At 43.4% G+C, this 22,010-nt stretch overlaps 1 protein-coding gene across 2 annotated transcripts in view; it reads right to left on the reverse strand.

Annotated features, from left to right (window-relative positions):
* Positions 1 to 22,010, reverse strand: part of grid2 (glutamate receptor, ionotropic, delta 2) — a 994,028-nt gene that overhangs the window by 323,854 nt on the left and 648,164 nt on the right. For both annotated transcript variants that reach the window (XM_043674402.2, XM_043674401.2), the window contains exon 3: positions 12,526 to 12,810. In XM_043674402.2, the coding sequence (XP_043530337.1) occupies positions 12,526 to 12,810 (285 nt within the window). The remainder of the gene's footprint in view (positions 1 to 12,525; positions 12,811 to 22,010) is intronic.

Genomic DNA, 22,010 nt, shown 5'->3' on the forward strand with positions numbered 1-22,010 from the left:
AGGTCAAAAGACTAAGAGTCAAACTTGAAAACTGAGGAACGTAACAAAAACAACTTGTATTCATATCATAGCTTTAATGTAGTGAAATATCTGAAGGAGCTTCATGAGAGCATTATTAGACAAAATTTGACACCATTAAAGCATATTAAAGGAGGAGGGAAGAAGGAATATGGAAATATTTACAGGGTTTGGAGTCTGGGCAGCTGACAGCATAACAGCCAATAGGGGAATGTAGAAACTTAAGGGTACACAAGAGGTTAGAATTGTTATATTTTATCCGTGCAATGTTTTCAGGGTAATTTTAACAATGAACATTAATGTAAAATGCGTAACATTGAGTTGATTTTCCAGTATACCCCAGGTCTGATTCTCATTTTCATTGAAGTTAATGGCAAGTACAATTGTGTAAGGGTTATCTAATTTCATTTTTAAAATTCATTTATGGGATGTGACCGTTTCTGGCCACGCCAGCATTTATTGCCCACCCCTAATTGCTCAGATGGCTAAAGAGTCAGCACCATTGCTGTGCATCTGGAGTCACATGTAGGCCAGACCAGATAAGGAGAGCAAGTTCTTCCCCTAAAGGACATTAGTGAATCAGATGGATGTGCCCAACAATCGGCATTGGTTTCATTAGACTTAATTGCAATTTTTAAAAGAATTGAATTCAAATTCCACAACCTGCCAATCCAGGATTTGAACCCAAGTCCCCAGAGCATTACCTTGGTCTCTGGATTAACAGCCTAGCAATGATACCATTCCACCATTGCCTCACCTTATTCTTTTGCATCATCAGCCAAAGTTAGGGTTCACTCATGCCCCCTTCCCGGCCTCTTTATGAGCACACACAAAGACATTAGTATAAAGCCTGATCTGAGCATGACTTTAAGTTCACATACTGTTCTGGAAACCCAGTATAAAGGGTTAAACGTTGGATTTGTTAATCCACTTTCCATATCCTTGCATTGATCCTGGCCTCCCACAACTCCCAACTCATATACAACAGCGATCCAATAATGCTTCAGTGCTCTTTTCTCTTGGAGATTATTGTGCTGTGAACTTTGTATCAGTGCACAGAGTTGTGGCTCGTTTGATAGCACTTCCACCTCTATGTCTAGGGTTGTGGTTTTGACTCCTGTTCCAACTCCTAGAGCATCTAAACAGCTAGGTGATGCTAAAACTGCAATACTGGGATGCTGCAATGTCAAAGCTGCCAATTTTCAAATTAGATCCCAAATCAAGGCCTTCTCTGCACTCTCAGGTCGGCATGAAAGATGCCAAAACACTATTTAAGGTGAAGGGAGAGAGATTTAGAAAAGACATGAGGGGCAGTTTTTTTTACACAGATGGTGGTTCGTGTGTGGAATGAACTTCGTGAGGAAGCAGTGGATGGATGTAACCTGAGCTATAAACTTTCTCAAAACTTGCAAATTGGTGGATGTGGGTACAATTACAACATTTAAAAGACATTTGGATTAGTTTATGAACAGAAGAGGTTTGGAGGGTTATGGTTCAAGAGCAGGCAGGTGGGACTAGTTTAGTTTGGGATTATGGTCAGCATGGACTGGTTGGACCGAAGGGTCTGTTTCCGTGCTGTAAGAGTCTATGATTACATTGAAGAAGAACAGGTGATCATGATTATTCTTCAATAAACATTACTAAAACAGATTATAGTCATTACTGCTTGTGGGAGTTTGCTGTGTGTGAATTGGTTACTACATATTATGCCTTGCATCAGATCTCGCACCTTCAAAGTACTTAATTGGTGATAAAGGTCTTTGGGATTTCCTATGGTTGGGAGAGGTGCTATCTAAATACAAGTCTTTATTTCAGGTCAATGTGACTTTTATACTTGAACTGATATTTTCTACACATCATGGTGAAATTACTGTTGGGATGGGTTATCCCCTCCAGTGATGCCTTTTGATTCTCAGTCCATGATTGACTATGAGATAACAGGCACCATCTCTCAGATCAGACAACAGAGAAGCAAGGAGTTATTGACTTAATGTCTTCAGGCAGAAGTGAATTTATTGACTCGTAATATCTTCTTCGACCATGTCTATCACTGAAAACATGTGAAGTGACTACTTTCTGGAAACAACTTTCAAATAACAGCAGCTCTGTAAAACTAAGCACTATTTATCATGAAAAATCCTTGCTCCTAAAGCTTTTTTTATAAAGCTACCGAGAAATGGTAGAACAAATCCAAGTTGTAGTTATTTTTGGATTCCTCCATTTCTTAATTGAATCACACAAATCTGTGAGTCATGATGTGGCATTCACCTGATGAAGGTGCAGCAGTTTGAAAACCAGCACTTCCAGTAAACCTGCTGGACTATAACCTGGTGTTATGTGATTTTCAATCTGTGAGTGACAGAAATTTCTAAGTATTTATCCTGTGGGGTTTTTCATCATTCCTGAGCCTTAATATTCAGCAGTGTGTGGTCACTCAGACGATCAGGAGCAGATAGTTCAGCTCCCTCGGATATGTTCTACCACATAATCAGATCGTGACTGCACTGTATTATAACACTATTTATCTGCATGAGTTCCATCCCCCTTAATGTTCTCCGCTGTATATGAATTTATCAAATTCAGTTTTGACACTTTTTTTCATTGATTTCAAGATGCTGGACTGGGGTGTACAAAGTTAAAAATCATACAACACCAGGTTATAGTCCAACAAGCTTATTTGGAAGCACTAGCTTTTGGAGCGCTGCTCCTTCATCAGGTGGTTCTGGAGTATAAGATCGTAAGACACAGAATTTAAGCAAAAGTTTACAGTGTGATGCAACTGAAATTTATATTGAAAAAGACCTGGATTGTTTGTTAAGTCTCTCATTTTTAGAATTAACTTTTTGGTTTCAGTTCTTTCATATGTAAATTGCGGAAAATTTAAAAGTTACATTCTCAAGTAAATGTTAACAATTGGTGTCATGTCGGCCCAGATAATGCATTTATGGGGTGAGCTGCCCTGTGTAAGGTTGTCTGTGCCACGATGGTCAGACTGATTCTAACCTAAAAAATGGATTACAGAATCTTACATGGATTCATGCAGTTTTTGAACAAAGTGAAATGTAATTTTGCAAGTACAAATTCACCCCACAAACTTATATGTGCATGTGGGTGTGTGTTGGTGGTGGTGGTGGGAGGGGGGGAGAGTTATGTATGTCTGTGAGAGAGTGTATGTATGTGTGCGAGTGTGAGTGTAAAGGGGTATAAGTTTGTGAGAGGGTGCATGTGTGAGTGTGGGAGTATATGTGTGAGCATATGAGAGAGGGTCTGCGTGAGTGTAGGGGTCTGTAGGAGAGCGTGTGTGTCTGTAGGAGTGCTTGTGTGCATGTGGAGGAGTGTGTATATGTATGTAAGAGTGTCTGTGTGTGTACGTCTGTCTCTTATGTGTGTATAGTGCAATGGGGTCACCTGTAGTGCGACATGAACTCAAGGTCCCGGTTGAGGCCATCCCCATGGGGACCAAACTTGGCTATCAGCCTCTGCTTGGCCACTTTGCATTGTTGCCTGTCCCGAAGTCCACCTTGGAGGACAGTCACCCGAAGGTCCGAGGTCGAATTTCCTGGACCGCTGGAGAGTTCCCTCTCAGTCAGAGAGCACTTCAGTGGTCCACTCCCACACTCACACACGCACCCTCTCATAGACTAATACCCCTTTACAATCACACTCACACACATACACACTCTCTCACAGATACTCAATACCAACCCCTACCCACCCACATGCACACGTACACATATAAGTTTGTGGGGTGAATTTGTACTTGCAGAATTACATTTCACTTTGCTCAAAAACTGCATGAATCCATGTAAGATTCCGTAAATCCATTTTTTAGATTAGAATTAGTCTGACCACAGACAGCCTCACACAGGGCAGCTCAGACCTTAAAGGCATTATGTGGGTCGACATGACACCAATTATTAAAGTTCACTTGAAAATGTAACTTTTAAATGTTCTGTGATTTACATATGAAAGATCTGAAACCAACATTTTCATTCTAAAAGATGAGAGACTTAAACAATCCAGGTCTTTTTCAATATATAATTTTACTTACATCACACTATAAACTTTTGCTATAAATTCTGAGTCTTACGATTTTCTTTTCCACATTCACCTGATGAAGGAGCAGCGCTCTAAAATCAAAGCTTCCAAATAAACCTGTTGGACTATAACCTGATCCGTGTGATTTTTAACTTCATAGATTTCCACACTCCTATGTATGAAAGTTTGCTTCCTGACATCACCTCTCAGTCATGCTAGAATTTTAAGTTTCCGGCCCCTCGTTCTGGACTGTCACACCAAAGGACCTTCTACTCCTCTTCAGAGCTCCTCTTTGCCTAGGCCAAGCCAATCTTTTCAACTGCACACAAGGGGAAGTGTATGGGGAGTTACACTTCCACTGTGGTAATTAAAGGAAAAGCCTGGTTTTCAATGACCTCTGGAAGTGCTTTATAACAAATGAAACATTTTTGGAGTATCACAAAGAAACAAAGAACTGCTGGAAATCAGAAACAAAATCAGAAATTACTGAAAAGAAACTCCTCAGGTCTGGCAGCAGCTGTGGAGAGAAGAGACAAAAAAACAGCAGATGCAGGATCCTCAGATAGACAAGCAGGAGGATGGAAGAACACAGCAAGCCAGGCAGCAACAGGAGGTGGAGAAGTCAACGTCTTGGGTGTAACATGAAACGTTGATTTCTCCACTGCCTGATGCTGTTTGCCTTATTGTGTTCTTCCAGTCGCCTGCCTTGTCTATCTGTGGAGAGAAGGCAGGGTTAACGTTTCAGATTTGAAGAAGGGTTGCTGGATTCAAAACACAAACTCTGCTTTATCTCTACAGCTGTTGCCTGTCCTGATGAGACTTTCAAGCAATTTCTGATTTTATTACCTTCGAAGTGTATGCGTGGTATTAACGCAGGAAGCATAGCAGTCAAATTGTATGCAGAATATCCCATGTACAGCAATGAAACCAAATCATTTGCTGTTAATGATGTTGGTTGAGAGATAAACATTGGTCAGGGAGAACCTGCCTGGTTTTTTAAAAAATACTGACACAGTCTGCAGAGGACAGGCAGTGCCTGGGTCAAACATCTCATTTAAAGAGAGCTTCTCCAACAGCTCAGGACTGCACTGGAATGATAAGATGAATTTGACTCTCAAGTCTTTGACATGGTTTTGAGACATCAACCTTTAGACTCCAAAGCAACAATGTTGCTCATGAGTGACATTTTTAGGTCCTCATATCTTACTGGTGGTAAACACGAGCAGGAACAACATTTCTAAAGCACCTTTCATGCCCAAAGCATTTTACAGCCAAGAAATATAGTCACCTTTGTAATATAGGAAATGCAGCAACCAATTTGCTCATAGCAAGTTTTATAATTAGCAACATGATATCGTCCCCACAATCTGCTTTGCAATGAGGATTTATAAATAATTATCGTCCAAGACCATAAGATTAGGAGCAGAAATAGACAGTTCAGCCCACCAAATAGACAGTTCAGCCCACCAAATCTACTTTGCAATTCAATGGGATCATGGCTGATCTGATTATCTTGAATTCCACTTTCCTGCCTTTCCTCACAGCCCTTGTTTCCCCTACTAATTGAAACTGTCCATTACAGCCTTGAATATTCTTAAGGATTCAGCCTCAATAGCCCTGTGTGGTAAAGAATTCTATGCAAGAAGTAGGTCCTCATCTCTATACTCACTCTGAGATTACGCCCTCCAGTCCTAAACTCTGCCAGAGAGGAAATAACCTCTTAGCATATATCACAGAGAACACGGCCAGAGAGAATTTGTCAATTCCGCTTTGAAGTAGTTTTCACTGGATCCTTTATGTCTACATTAGAGCAGGACCTCAGTTTGAAGCATCATCTGTAAGTCAGCACCTTCCAGCATACTCTCAGCATGGTACCGGATCATCAGCCGAGATATTTGTTCTCATTTCTCTGCAGTGGGTCTTTAACTCACAACGTTCAGCATCAGAAGTTGGAGTGTTACTCACAGCACTACAACTAAAACCAGGAAAAATCATGACAGGTGATTGTTCCCTTTAGCTATGACTCCATCCGTATCAGAGATTGGTTAATACTGTGAGGGTAAAAGCTGCAACTGCTTTACTCTGTTATGCTCAGTATTTAACCAATTCATTGAAAACTCCAGTCCTATAATTCAAACAATAGGGGTATTCTGCAATCTGACTTTCATTCTAAGAATGTATTATTGTTCGTTATTAATTCTCATCTGGGATGAAGGTGGTAAAAGTGTTGGCAGACAAGATGCATTTGGCAATTATCTATCAGTGTTCAATGAGAAAAATAATTTTAAAAAAATACCTCCTTTATTCATTTTCATATTTCTCTGTCACTCTAGATTTAACGGTCTTACAGACTGAACATTTAGAAGTCAAGCCCTTTTTAATTAGACGTTTGCTAAGCCACGTCAAAACCAATATGCATACTGGAACCTTGACAGCTAATCAAATACACTGCAGGAGTGCTTGGCAAGCGATTGATGGAAACTTGCTGCAGTTTTCTTTTGAGGGTAAGCATAGTATTGGCTGGCATGTGCACAGCTCAGGAAGATTGGTCTTTGGGAGTAGGGTTGGATGTTATGAGCATTTGCTTCAGAGAAGAGAAAGAGATTTATCTGTCTCTGCTGGAAGAACTACCTTTTGCAAGATGGGCAATAAGTGTCAGCCATCTGAAAACAAAAGAATTCTGAAGTAGCATTGGTTTTGGGAAATATGGACACTGTGCTGCTGAGAGAAAACAACTACATGAACAGGATAGCTCTGAGGAGGGAATTGTGAGTTAGCTCCAGGGGAAGGGATCGCAGCATCTGGAGAATTACTGGGCTTTCCTGGGGAAAATGACAGGAATTTAGGGATTGAAATATCAGTGTACATCAATAGAAATTAAATTAAATTCACTGAGGTCTTTCCTCTCTGCTTATGAACTTTGAAAGATTGGCATTTGGCTGAAATTTCTGCCTCTTCTCAGCTTTTGCTCCCTTCTTGAGATATTGAACTTCTTTTTGGAGTACAGTAACCCCACATACTGTCCTTTAACTAACTATTCTTCCTAAGACCTGGTCAGTATCAGCCACTGTGAGGTCACCCAGTCTCATGCTTATTGGAGTTATTGTATTGAAGAGGTGAAAACAATGACTGCAGATGCTGGAAACCAGATTCTGGATCAGTGGTGCTGGAAGAGCACAGCAGTTCAGGCAGCATCCGACGAGCAGCAAAATCGATGTTTTGGGCAAAAGCCCTTCATCAGGAATAAAGGCAGAGAGCCTGAAGCGTGGAGAGATAAGCTAGAGGAGGGTGGGGGTGGGGAGAAAGTAGCATAGACTACAATAGGTGAGTGGGGGAGGAGATGAAGGTGATAGGTCAGGGAGGAGAGGGTGGAGTGGATAGGTGGAAAAGGAGCTAGGCAGGTCGGACATGTCCGGACAGGTCAAGGGGACAGTGCGGGCTGGAAGTTTGAAACTAGGATGAGGTGGGGGAAGGGGAAATGAGGAAGCTGTTGAAGTCCACATTGATGCCCTGGGGTTGAAGTATTCCGAGGCGGAAGATGAGGCGTTCTTCTTCCAGGCATCTGGTGGTGAGGGAGCAGCTGTGAAGGAGGCCCAGGACCTCCATGTCCTCGGCAGAGTGGGAGGGGGAGTTGAAATGTTGGGCCACGGGGCGGTTTGGTTGATTGGTGCGGGTGTCTTGGAGATGTTCCCTAAAGCGCTCTGCTAGGAGGCGCCCAGTCTCCCCAATGTAGAGGAGACCACATCGGGAGCAACAGATACAATAAATGATATTAGTGGATGTGCAGGTAAAACTTTGATGGATGTGGAAGGCTCCTTTAGGGCCTTGGATAGAGGTGAGGGAGGAGGTGTGGGCACAGATTTTACAGTTCCTGCGGTGGCAGGGGAAAGTGCCAGGATGGGAGGGTGGGTCGTAGGGGGGCGTGGACCTGACCAGGTAGCCACGGAGGGAACGGTCTTTGCGGAAGGCGGAAAGGGCTGGGGAGGGAAATATATCCCTGGTGGTGGGGTCTTTTTGGAGGTAGCGGAAAAGATTTGGTTTATGCGAAGGTTGGTAGGGTGGAAGGTGAGCACCAGGGGCATTCTGTGCTTGTTATGGTTGGAGGGGTGGGGTCTGAGGGCGGAGGTGCGAGATGTGGACGAGATGCGTTGGAGGGCATCTTTAACCACGTGGGAAGGGAAATTGCGGTCTCTAAAGAAGGAGGCCATCTGGTGTGTTCTATGGTGGAACTGGTCCTCCTGGGAGCAGATACGGTGGAGGCGGAGGAATTGGGAATACGGGATGGCATTTTTGCAAGAGATAGGGTGGGAAGAGGTGTAATCCAGGTAGCTGTGGGAGTCAGTGGGTTTGTAAAAAATGTCAGTGTCAAGTCGGTCGTCACTAATGGAGATGGAGAGGCCCAGGAAGGGGAGGGAGGTGTCAGAGATGGTCCAGGTAAATTTAAGGTCAGGGTGGAATGTGTTGGTGAAGTTGATGAATTGCTCAACCTCCTCGCGGGAGCACGAGGTGGCGCCAATGCAGTCATCAATGTAGCGGAGGAAGAGGTGGGGAGTGGTGCCGGTGTAATCACGGAAGATCAACTGTTCTACGTAGCCAACAAAGAGACACGCATAGCTGGGGCCCATTCGTGTGCCCATGGCTACCCCTTTGGTCTGGAGGAAGTGGGAGGATTCAAAGGAGAAATTGTTAAGGGTGAGGACCAGTTCGGCCAAATGAATGAGAGTGTCAGTGGAAGGGTACTGTTGGGGATGTCTGGAGAGGAAAAAATGGAGGGCTTGGAGGCCCTGGTCATGGCGGATGGAGGTGTAGAGGGATTGATATCCATGGTGAAGATGAAGCATTGGGGACCGGGGAAATGGAAGTCTTGGAGGAGGTGGAGGGCGTGGGTGGTGTCTCGAACGTATGTGGGGAGCTCCTGGACTAGGGGGGATAGGACAGTGTTGAGGTAGGTAGAGATGAGTTCAGTGGGGCAGGAGCATGCTGAGACAATGGGTCGGCCAGGGTGGTCAGGCTTGTGGATCTTGGGAAGGAGGTAGAACCGGGCAGTGCGGGGTTCCCGGACTATGAGGTTGGAAGCTGTGGGTGGGAGATCTCCTGAGGTGATGAGGTTCTGTATGGTCTGGGAGATGATGGTTTGGTGATGGGGGGTGGGGTCATGGTCGAGTTGGCAGTAGGAAGAGGTGTCCTCGAGTTGGCGTTTGGCTTCAGCGGTGTAGAGGTCAGTGCGCCAGACTACTACTGCGCACCCTTTATCCGCTGGCTTAATGGTGAGGTTGGGATTAGCTCTCCATGCTTCAGGCTCTCTGCCTTTATTCCTGATGAAGGGCTTTTGCCTGAAACGTCGATTTTGCTGCTCGTCGGATGCTGCCTGAATTGCTGTGCTCTTCCAGCACCACTGATCCAGAGTTATTGTATTGAAACCTGGCGTTAGAATCCTGGGTGGTTATTCCTGGTATTGTTCTGGCAAACTGCAACAATTTAAAGTGACTTTCCTGACTTAGATCAGCGCAAAGTGGGAATAAACTCTAGATTTTTCTACTGTTCTTGGCTCAGTTGTCCACTGAGTTTATGAAATGAGTTGTCAAAGCATTTATTTTTAACTTAAGAGCTTTATTTTCAGGCTTTGGGTTCAATTTCATAACTTGTCTAGTGATATTTAAAATCACAACTACCTGGATTACTAATCCATAATTATAGCCAACGTACTGCCATATCCCTCACAGTCCAATAAACATTCATACTTAATAATATTTCATTTGTAGTTGTGTCTTAAAATCCAATGAACTACCATCTCATGAATGTAAAGTATGGTTGTCACGAAGAGTGCATTTTGGTTTATAACATCGCCATATACAAAACTAATGGGGAGGAAAAGACTAGTTGATTCATCTACCCTGTACTAGGATGGCTGGAACAACAGAATTGGACACTGAATTCTCCATTGTGTAATCTCTTGCGAGGGACAAAAACATTCAGAGTGAGAAGTCCTAGAACCCCATAATGTGAACAATCCTTTGGAAAATTACACTCCAACTGCTTCCCCCCCAACAACACCCCCCCACCCCCCACCGAGCAAAAGCAGTCCAGAAGATCACGTGGATCAAATATTAACCACAAAGATGTGATTAATATCCAAATCAGGATCTGGTCCATTTGGCTCATGACAGTAGAGGGTCAGTGCTCACCACTCCAGCTAGCAATATCTCAAGGAACCCAGCTCTCCATGTGACGTGAAGAAGTGTGTGTGGGTATTCGGTACAGGATACCTTGACAACATCCAGCAGTATTATGAAGATCTGGTCTCCCATAGTTAACTTGTTGTGTCAAACAATGACAACACTGGTATCAAGAAGGGCTTATGCCCGAAACGTCGATTCTCCTGTTCCCTGGATGCTGCCTGACCTGCTGCGCTTTTCCAGCAACACATTTTCAACACTGGTATCTACCTAACAAGCTGGAAAATTGGCCAAGGTATTGCCTATCCATAACAAACAGGACAAATCCAATCTTACTGTTCTCTGCCTGATTATCCTGTTTCCAATCATCATTGAAGTGAGGAGCGGCATCACTGAGATTGCTCTCCAGTTACAATTCTTACACAATAACCTACTTACTGATATTCAGCTTAGATTCTACCAATGTTACCGGTCTTCAAATTTTATTACTAGCTTTGACCAAATGTGGAAAAATTAGCTGAATTCCAGACGTGAGGGAAGAGGGGCTGCCCTTAATATTGTTGCAGCATTTGACTTAGTATGACATCAAGCAGACTTGGAGAAAGTGAGGACTGCAGGTGCTGGAGATCAGAGTCGCAAGTGTGGTGCTGGAAAAGCACAGCAGGTCAGGCAGCATCCGAAGAGCAGGAGAATCAATGTTTCGGGCATGAGTCCTCTTGATGAAGGGCTTATGCCTAAAACGTCGCTTCTGCTGCTCCTCTGATGTTGCCTGACCTGCTGTGCTTTTCGAGCACCACACTATCGAGCAGACTTGGTAAAGCGGCAGCCAATGGAATAAAGGATAAATTCTCTACTGGGTGGTGTCAGAGGATGATGACTGTAAGTTTTGAATGTCAGATATCTCAGTCACTGAACATCACAGCAGAGGTTTCTCCGTGAGGTGTTCAGTTCCTTCATCAATCGCTTTCACTCCAGCATAAGGTTAGAAATTGGGATGGTCAATGATGAGTGTACCATGTTCAAAACCTTCACTTGACGAAGAAGCAGCACTCCAAAAGCCAATGAGTTCAAAGAAGCCCTGTGGACTATAACCTCATGTTGTGTGACTTCTGACAATGTTCAAGACCATTCAAAAAACATCCCAGGCCATGACCATGTGCAGTCAGATCCCACAAAGATTGAGACTTGGGCTAATAAGTATCAAATAATATTCACATCACACAAATGTTGGCCAGTAACTATCACCAACAAGACAAAGTCTCACCATCTCCCCAAGACATTCAATGACATTGAGATCACTAAATCTTTCTATTGCAATCATCCTGTGGTTACCATTGACCAGGAAGTTAACTGGAGAGACAATTTGAATACTGTGGCCTAGAGACATGAAGTTCTATACTGAGTAATTTATTTCCTTCTACCTAATGCCTGGCCACCATCTGCAAAGGACAAGTTAGGAGTATCGTGGAATATACCCTCCATTTACCTTTATGATTACAGTTCCAACCATATTCAAGATACTTGATACATTCCAAGACAGATTTGTCCATTTGATCAACATCCCATCTACCACCTTAAATGGTTCACCCCACACATCAAGGGAGGACAGTGTGTACCATCTGCACGATGTACTGCAGGAACTCACCGAGCATCCTTTGACAGCATCCTCCAAACCTAAGACCGCTCTAGCACTTAGAAAACAAGGGTGCCATTCAATCATAAAGTCATATAGATGTACAGCATGGAAGCAGACCCTTTGGTCCAACTTGTCCTAACCTAATATCCTAACCTAATCTAGTGCCATTTGCCAACACTTGGACCATATCCTTCTAAGCCCATCCTATTCATATACCCATTCAGATGCCATTTAAAGGCTGCCAATTGTACAAGCCTCCACCACTTCCTTTGGCAGGCATCATCCAGATGCATTGGAAAACTGTGACCTTCAATTCCACTCAGTCACGCATTGCCACTAATCTACATCACTAATCCTTCGATGAAAATGAAGGAACTCCTTCCCTAACAGCGTTGTGGTCTCCCTCTACCTCAAGCACAGGCTCAAATAATGGATGGAATGGAATTAAAAGTGAGCGTAGCCAGTGATGTTCAAATCCCATGAACAGATAAAAATGAGAACTGCTTAACATTCCAAATATTCTTACTCTTAGACAGTTCAAACTTACATCCCCTGTTCCTCCTCACCTGTTAAATTGGAATAATCAAAGGTCCAATTCTCCATAATAACTAAAGTGAAGGAAAGCCACATTATTTTACAGTATATGTTACTACTTACCATATTCGCTGTCATAGAAAATGATGAACTTTTGCCAGGCAAATTCTGAGATGACTTGGAGAATGACTTCATTCAGATACACTGGTGGCCGGACATAGAGAGTGTAGTTATCATTCCTGCTGGTCCTACTGAGGCCACAGCCACTCCTTGGCGATCCAGACGTTGTTCGTTGTATATAGAGGTGTGGGATGTGCATGGCGTCTGACAACGATTGGAGGGATCCAGCTGACATGCAGCCAACGGAGCTGACGAGGGCCAAAATGCCTTGGTTCATCAGATCACACGCTGGAATAAAACACAGAGAAAAGAAGTGGTGAACCAGGCAGCTCATTTCTGACGTTCCTTCAACTAAGAACAAACAGCTTGCATATTTCAGAATGAAACAGCGCTTATCTCTGCACAGAAAAGGTATCAAACAAAATTGGCATTAAGTTGCATCAGGGATACATCACTGAAAGGTTGACCAAAGAGATAAGATACTAAGGAGCATCAAAGGGTTTAAGGAGGGAACAGAGCTTGGGCATGTACAGTTTCCTTTATTCATCCATGGGATGTGGACATTCCTGACTGGGCCAGCATGTATTGTCAATCCCCAGTTGCCCTTGAGAAGGTGGTGATGAGCTGCCTTTTTGAACCGCTGCAGTCCATTTGGTGTAGGCATACCCATAATGCTTTTGGGAGGGAGTTGCACAACAGTCAATGGTACACAGACAAAAGTCACGGATGAGTAAGAGACCAGAATAAAAAGAGAGCAGGGAAATATTTGATTAAATGCATAAAGAATTGGCTTCCCTGTCCTTTCTCTTCAAAACATAATCATTTTCATATTGAGAAAATGAAACAGTTCAGTAATAATGTTCAGTTGAGGAAAGACAATTCATGGGTTATCCGTTGAATCAACTGTGACTGTTGCAGTAATTTTGTTTATCAATTATCTGTACTCCCAAATTCGATTTATATTCCTCTTATCAATCTTTCAGTCAATCTCCCAGGCTGCTGTTAGAAAAAAAATCAAACATTTATGGAACTGTAGTTAAAGGAGGAGGCCATTCAGCCCCTCAAAGTCTGTGTTACCAGTCAATGAGGTCATGGCTAATATGCTTTTCCACTTATCATTTAATACTTTGCATCAACAAAAATGGGCAGTCTCAGATTTAGAATTAATTATTGATCTAGTGTCAATTCACATTTGCAAATGTCAGTGCCAATTTTAAACCACCCCTTGCATGTTGAAGTATTTCTGAAAGAATTGATTCTGAGGACATTCTTTTCCCTTGAGGTTCAAGACCCTGACAATGGAAACAAACTTGTGAACACCAGACAACTGAAGCTATCTTCCCAAAGGCAACAGGCTCATGCATATGGCCCATTCTAAAATCCCAGCTGTCGAAACACCAAGCACTGTTCTCTCGGGAGATATGGGTGCCCCCTTCAGGGATATCAGAGCACATGTGAGGAATAAGCAAGCCATTCTTGAACTGATCCTTGATTGTGGTACCAATGGATAACCCACAATCTGGAATGGTTTAAAATGTGGCACAGTCTCAGTCTGGAGAACGGATGTCGGATTGGCAACTAGCAGAAAGTGAGGTTTGCAGATACTGGCTATCAGAGTCGAGAGTGTGGTGCTGGTAAAGCACAGTAGGTCAGGCAGCATATGAGGAGCAGGAGAATCAACGTTTTGAGCATAAGCCCTTCATCAGGAATGAGGCTTGTGAGCTGAAGGGGTGGAGAGATAAATGGGAGAGGAGTGGGGTTGGGGGAAGGACCACCCCATGGCCAAACACTAACTCTCCCTCCCACACCACCAAAAACATGCAGGTGCTGGACCTCTTCCATCAACAAACCCTAAGCACCTGACGCCTGGAGGAAGAACGCCTCATCTTACGCCTTGGGACCCTCCAACCACACAGGGTTAATATGGATTTTACCTGTCTCCTCATTTCCCCTCCCCCCACCTTATCCCAGATCCAACCCTCCAACTCAGCACCGCTCTCATGCCCTGTCCTACCTGTCCAACTTTCTTCCCACCTATCCATGACACCCTCCCCTCTGACCTATCACCTTTACCCCCATTTACCTGTCGCACTCTCAGCCACAATCCCCCCAAGCCCAATGGCCCCCCCTCCTATTTATCTCTCAGCCCCTTTGCTCACAAGCCTCATTCCTGATGAAGGACTTATGCCTGAAACATCAATTCTCCTGCTCCCTGGATGCTGCCTGACCTGCTGTGCATTTCCAGCACCACACTCTCGAATCAGATTGGCAACTATCTACCTCTCGGCTCACCATCTGGCTCAGGACAGTGGGTGTGTTCCTGATGCTGCTGGCAGTAACAGTCAGAAGGTTAGCAGCCCCATTGGAGGAGGTGGGTGCTAGTGAGACAAGTGAATGAGCACGAGGTGCCATCGGAAGTGTGAAACTAATTAAACAGTTTAGAGAGGGGAAGGCAGACAGCTCCTTGTAGCAGAAGCTCATGCTGCTTGTTGGAAGGTTTGCATCATTGAACCAGCTTTTGATGCTAGATGTCCCCTCTCAAGGATTGGAGCTTTCAGTTCTTCTTGGAGTTGCTTGTCGCCCCACACTGCGGTTGTGTATTTTATATGTTTGACTGGGTTCAGAGCTCTACGGAGGTAACATTACCTTTTAAATGTGCTCAAACTTTATTTATAGTGTTGCAAAATGAATACTCCATGTGTCTGCTGTTTTAGCTGCCTGCTCTTCCAGGTAACTCCTGCAGCTTGTTTATTTCTCTCTTTGAGTCAACACCCAGGCTTACCCAATCAAGCACACTGTGCAGACAGCATTAACTAGACTCATGTAGTCAAACATGGAACAATAAAACCATTGTGCACTACAGATCGTGCTGCAACATCATCACCAATTGGGATCAGAATTACTTACAACTGACTGACTGCCTGCCTTTAAGGAACAGGCATTAATCCTTTACTCAGGCCCCTCTGACAAATCTCACCACCAACAGATTGGTGTTGGGAAGGCACTTTCCCAAAGTTCCTTCCTCTGTTCCTAGCATTCCGCCTCCACTCTCACTCATGGGCATGGAATGAAAAATACAACCTTACAATTCAGGTTATTAATCCCATTCCTAGATTTCTTAGGGAGCAGAAATAGATTTTCCCTGTGTGTTAAAGGGGTGTAAATTGCCCAGTGGGTATTATCATTAGACTATTAATCCAGGGATCTGGTTAATATTCGGGGAATCTGGGTTCGCAGCAGATGATGGAATTTGAATTTAATAAAAATCTGGAGTCGAATGATCACCATGAAACCATTGTCAATTGTTGGGGGAAAAGAAAGTATCTGGTTTACTAATGTCCTTTCGGGAAGAAAACTGCTGTCCTTCCCCAGTCGGGCCTACATGTGACTTCAGACCCAGATCAATGTGGTTGATTCTTAACTGTCTTCCAGACAATTAGAGATGGGCAATAAATGCTGAACTGGCCATCCTGTGAATTAAACCCTTTAAGTTCCCCTTTATATCTTGAAAACTGGTGCAATTGTCCTTTAACTTCAGTTTAATCTAAATTAGTCGCTGCTTGAAACTCCCATTTGGGAGTCCAGGTATCATTCAAGCTGGTCTTTGCACTGTAAAACTAGACTGGGAAAATAGCAGCATCATGCAGCAAGTTCTACCTGAGCACTGGTAGTGATATGAATGGGAAGTTATTCATCCCAGCTCCCATCCAATAAAGTCACCAGATCATAAGGCTGCTCTCTTTTTCAAGACTGCTGGTTGGTTAACTGGAGGGTCACTACATCTCAAATTGGTGGGAGATGGGAGAGGAGAAGAGGGAGAGAGCAAGAGAGAGAGAGAGATAAAGAGAGAGAGAGAATCCTTTACAGTAACTCAGCTGGTATGGGGGTGAACCCTTACTATTGGTGTCACTCTGCATTATACCAACCATCCGTCATGCCAAATGAGTGAACTTATCCCCACCACAAACTGAGCTCCTGACCAGTGTACTGAGAACCAAAGAAAATAATTGCATAGGTTTAATATGCAGATACCACATCTTGGGCTGCAAATGAGTTCCTGCTAGTGCTGTGACTGTTCAGAATTAGTGGCTATGTACAGATCAAGTTCAGAATTATTGGCTGTGTGCAGATCCAGTTCAGAGTTAGTGGCTGTGTGCAAATCCAATTCCTGACGCGGCAAGTATGAATCAATTGCAGTCTAACTCTACAGCATAAGGTTTCAGTAAATGAGATTGCGGAGCACAAGGTCATGCATGGGGTCGAGGTGATTAACAGAAACACAGAGTCGAACTATATCATGACAGATTTGATTATAGCTGAGTCTGGAAGAGAAGCAAAAAGGACAGCAAAACCTATTATTCATTCGAATGGAAAGAAGTAAAATGGAATATATCAGTTGGTAGCTTTCTTATCAGATTCAAATCCCACACCAGAGACTTGACTACATAATCTCTGTGATGGAACTTATGTGTAGTAGTGAGGGAGTTCTGTGGATGTGAGTTTGCTCACTGAGCTGGAAGGTTTGTTTTCAGATGTTTTGTCACCATATTAGATAACATCATCAGTGAGCCTCTGGTGTAGCACTGGTGTTAGTGACCAGTTTCTATTTATGTGTTTAGGTTTCCTTGGGTTGATGATGTCAGTTCCTGCAGTGATGTCATTTCCTGTTCTTTTTCTCCAAGGGTGGCAAATGGGGTCCAAGTCGATGTGTTTGTTGATAAACTTCCGGTTGGAATGCCATGTTTCTAGGAATGTCTGTATTTGGCCTGTCTTAGGAGGGGTGTGTTGTTCCAGTTGAAGTGGTGTACTTCCTCCCCTGTATGTAAGGATACTAGTCAGAATGGGGCATGTCTTTTTGTGGCTAGTTTGATGTTCATGTATCCTGGTGGCTAGTTTTTTGCCTGTTTGTCCAATGTAGTGTTTGTTACAGTTCTTGCAAAGTATTTTGTAAATGACATTAGTTTTGCTTGTTGTCTATATAAGGTCTTTAGCTGCTGTTTTAGTGTGTTGTTGCGTTTGTGGGCTACCATGATGCCAAGGGGTCTGAGCAGTCTGGCAGTCATTTCTGAGACGTCTTTGATGTAGGGAGGAGTGGCTAAGTTTTCTGGATGCATTTTGCCTGATTGTTTGGGTTTGTTGCTGAGAAATCTGCAGACTGTGTTCATTGAGAACCTGTTCTTTTTTGAAAACACTGGACAGATGATTTTCCTCTGCTTTTCATAGTTCCTCTGTGCTGCAGTATGGGTGACGCGTTGAAATAATGTTCTAATGCAGCTTCAATTGAGAGAATTCCTAGAAGCATGGCATTCCAACCAGAACTCTATAAGAAACACATCAACTTGGACCCCATTTACCATCCTCTGAGAAAAAGAACAGGAAATGACATCACCACAGTGAATGACATTACCACAGGAGATAACTCAAGGAAACCTTAACACATAAATAGAAAGCGGATCACTAACACCAGCACTTCATCGGAGGCTCACTGATGATGTTACCCAGTATGGTGATGAAACATCTGAAAACGAATCTTCCAGCTCAGCGAGCAAACTTACATCCAGAATTTCAACCTGAGCTACAAGAGAGTTCTGTATTGTTGCAAGTGGCAAAATGTGATGGTGAGGTGTTCAACCAAGGCCCTAATAGACACTCAGGGAGATGCACGAAATCATTCAAAGTTACCATTTGAGGAACTGGACCATTTTCCTGGTGTTGTCCGGAATACTTTTTGTTCAACTGGCATCCCAAAACAGAATATCTAGTTATTTATTTTATTGCTATAGCACCAAGCTTTCTAAATTACAAAAGGGACTATAGGAGTATTTAATTATGTGTATCAATGCATAGGGTTGGTCTTAGTTTGTGAGTGGCATAATAAAAATACAATTCTTTCCTATTACTCACTCCTAGAACAAGAGAAAGATAGGATCAAGAAGGTCTTCAAAACATGGTGTCACAGTTGTCTCTCGAGGTTTGGGACTATCTAACACCCAACACCCTCAAAGTTTTCCAATTTAGTGCCCACTGTGTCCAGTGATGGAGATGACACTGGGAAAGGATGAAGAAAGTGTTCAGTCAGCTGACCAGTCCAAATTGTTGTGCAAAATGAGAACAGCAATGGGAAAGTCTAAATTGTTTCCTGTCAAAATGGCCTCAGAAACCATTTACTGTTTCACCTTCCCATTAAAACTTGGGGCACAGGATGGGAGCGGAGGTGGCAATGTACTTAACACTATACTTTTCAGGGTGTAGGTTTGCTCGCTGAGCTGTAGGGTTGATATCCAGACGTTTCGTTACTTGGCTAGGTAACATCATCAGTGGCGACCTCCAAGTGAAGCGAAGCTGTTGTCTCCTGCTTTCTATTTATATCTTTCATCACCTGTTTTCTTAAACATTCATGTAGGAAGTACAGTTGTTCGCGGGTGGAACTCTCTCGGATGGCATTCCCTTCCCATCTTCGGGCAAGTTGTAGCGTGTTGCGCCCGTAGGCTTTTGCAAGGTTTGTGAAGGTTTGTAGTTGAAGACTTGGAGGTCGCCACTGATGATGTTACCGAGCCAGGTAACGAAACGTCTGGATATCAAACCTACAGCTCAGCGAGCAAACCTACACCTTAAATCTCAACCTGAGCTACAAACCTTCACAAACCTTGCACTATACTTTTCATTTGTCACATTTTAACGGATTTTTCCAGAAAGCAGCTGAACAAAAAAATACAGTGAGTTTCGACACCAATGTGTCAGCTCATGATTTGGACTTCGGGCAGAACTTTCAACAAGCAGTCCATAGACACTGCTCACAGCAAACAGAATCTATTCACTCAACAAACAGGAGAGGGAGACTTCCGGTAAATGTAACATTATTCCTCATGCAAAATGCAGCAAGTTAAGGTTGTTACAGGATAGGATGGGGCGCATTAAATCAATCTTAGTCACTTCCACGAGTGCAACCTCAACTTAAAACTGACAAGAGACTTGAGCAGTGGAGCTGGAAGAGCACAGCAATTCAGACAGCATCCGAGGAGCTTCGAAATCGAAGGGCTTTTGCCCGAAACGTTGATTTCGAAGCTCCTCGGATGCTGTCTGAATTGCTGTGCTCTTCCAGCACCACTGATCCAGAATCTGGTTTCCAGCATCTGCAGTCATTGTTTTTACCTAAGAGACTTGAGCAATCATTTCTATTCTGGCCAGGAATTAAGGTGACACTAAAGCAGCCTTTAAAATGACCTGTGCAAAACTAAATTGACGTGTCTGTAAGATTACCATTATCCTTGGTTATGAGTTGGGTTCTCTGTTATTAAAGCAATAAATTATATCCTAATTGAGACCGAGTTAAAAGTCTAAAAGAACACCAGCAGCAGCTATACTTCTCAATCTAATGCTCTAAAAGTTACAATCCTACTCTATAGAGATTTCTATATGTATGCAGCAAAAGAACTCTATCCTGAGAGGATTTTGTAACCCTTTGTGATGTTTGGTGATTAGAAGCACACTTTGGTTTCCATTATGCCTGGTACTTTTCCACATGTGAGTCTTGTGATGAAGGGCTGCAGAGTGAGTCAGTCTTTTCGAATCTTGTGTGTGGTGTCTGTTTTATCAGTTCAGGTTGATAGTGGGCTCAAACTACCTCAAAGCAATCGTTGCCGTTCATGCCTCTATTTCAGAAGAAACTAAACTCTGTAATATCATAGTGGAATTGTCAAAGAGCTGTGAAGAGAGGCAGGGGAAAACACACACGTTTTTGTCATTACATCTTCTGAACTGTTGAGATTATTGATGGTGATATGATCCCACCTCTAATAAAATGCCTGACTTTAACTCCTGTTAAAGGCAAATAATCTGCTTGGAAGGTCACGTAAGGCAACGACCTCAGAGTTCAGTATGGCCCAATTTCTGGTGCCCTGTAACAAAACTGGTCAGATCTGATAGTTGCCAATCTACTGACTGGCGCAGTGTGCACATAAACCCTTGGGTGAGTTTGGGGGGGGTGGTGGTGGTGCTGAAGGCTGGAATTAACTGTCCTCATCCTGTTGCCTTTTTAGACAGTATCACACCTGCCTTCCCCCTTGCTGGACTGTGACAGTGTAACATGGAATGGAAACCCAATGTGCCAAGGAACTATCCACCTCAGTCCAATGACCCTGTTGCAAAGCATGTGATTCTGACTAACTCCTGTGATGCTGGCCCCTAGGGGTTGTAACTGAGAGTAGCACCAAAATGGATGATGGAAAGACACAGTGTTAGAAAATCACTTGAATATTGTACAAGTCTTCTGACATGACCTTGACTGAGGTAAACTTAATCTCATTCCCCTTCTTGACATGTCTGTAGCCTTTGATACAGTCTTTCACGCATCCTCCACCTCTGCAACCTTTTCACTGATGTTCTTCTAAGTTTTCTTATTCACTCTCTTCTGTTTTATCTTGGTCAGAAAATCACGGAAACAATAAATATTCCTGTTCTCGGATAGGGAGTACGTCGCTTAGGAAACAAGGACAACTTCCCTCATCCTGACTGGTGAGCCTGTGGAATTCTCTAGCATAGAATGTGGTCAAGGCCAAAACATTGAATGTCTTCAAGAAAGAGTCAGTTACAGATCTGAGGACTAAAGGCATCAAATGCAGAAAGTGAAAACAGGGTATTGGAGTTTGATGATCAGCCATGGTCATATTGATTTAAAGTCAGTGAGCTTTAATACAGAAGACGTGTACTCCAGAACTTTCAGCTCCCCTAGCCAAGCTCTTCCAGTGCACGTACAATGCTGGCATCTACCTGACAATGTGGAAAATTGCCCAGGTTTGTCTTGTATGCAAAAAGCAGGACAAATCCAACCTGACCAGTTACCAGTCCATCAGTCTACTCTTGATCGTCTGTAAAGTGATGGAAGGTGTCATCAACAGTTCTATCAAGCAGTGCCTCCTCAGCAATAACCTGCTCAGTGATGCCCAGTTTGTGTTCCACCAGGGCCACTCAGCTCCTCAGCTCATTACAACCTTCGTTCAAACACAGACAAAACAGCTGAAATCCAGAGGTGAGGTGAGAGTGACTGCCCTTGACATCAAGGCTGAATTTGACTGAATATCATTAAAGAGCCCTAAAAAACCTGGAATCAGGAGCAAACTCTTTGCTGGTTGGACTCATAACTGGCACGAAGGATGATGATGGTGGTTGTTGGAAGTCAGTCATATCAGCTCCAGGACATCTCTGCAAGAGTTCCTCAGGGTAGTGTCCCAGGCCTGTCCATCTTCAGCTGCTGCATCAATGACTTTCCCTCCATCATAAGGTCAGAAGTGGGGATGTTTGCCGATGATTGCACAATGTTCAGCACCATTCATGACTCCTCAGGTACTGATACAGTCCATGCTCAAATGCATCAAGATCTGAACAATATCCAGGCTTGGGCTGACAAGTGGCAAGTAACATTTGTGCCACAAAAACACCAAGCAATGAACATGTCCAATAAGAGACAATCTGACCACCATTCATTGATA

Source organism: Chiloscyllium plagiosum, unplaced genomic scaffold, assembly GCF_037043375.1.
Source record: "Chiloscyllium plagiosum isolate Xiang-an unplaced genomic scaffold, Cpla_swu_hap1 HiC_scaffold_36, whole genome shotgun sequence".
NCBI classification, from domain to species: Eukaryota; Metazoa; Chordata; class Chondrichthyes; order Orectolobiformes; family Hemiscylliidae; genus Chiloscyllium; species Chiloscyllium plagiosum.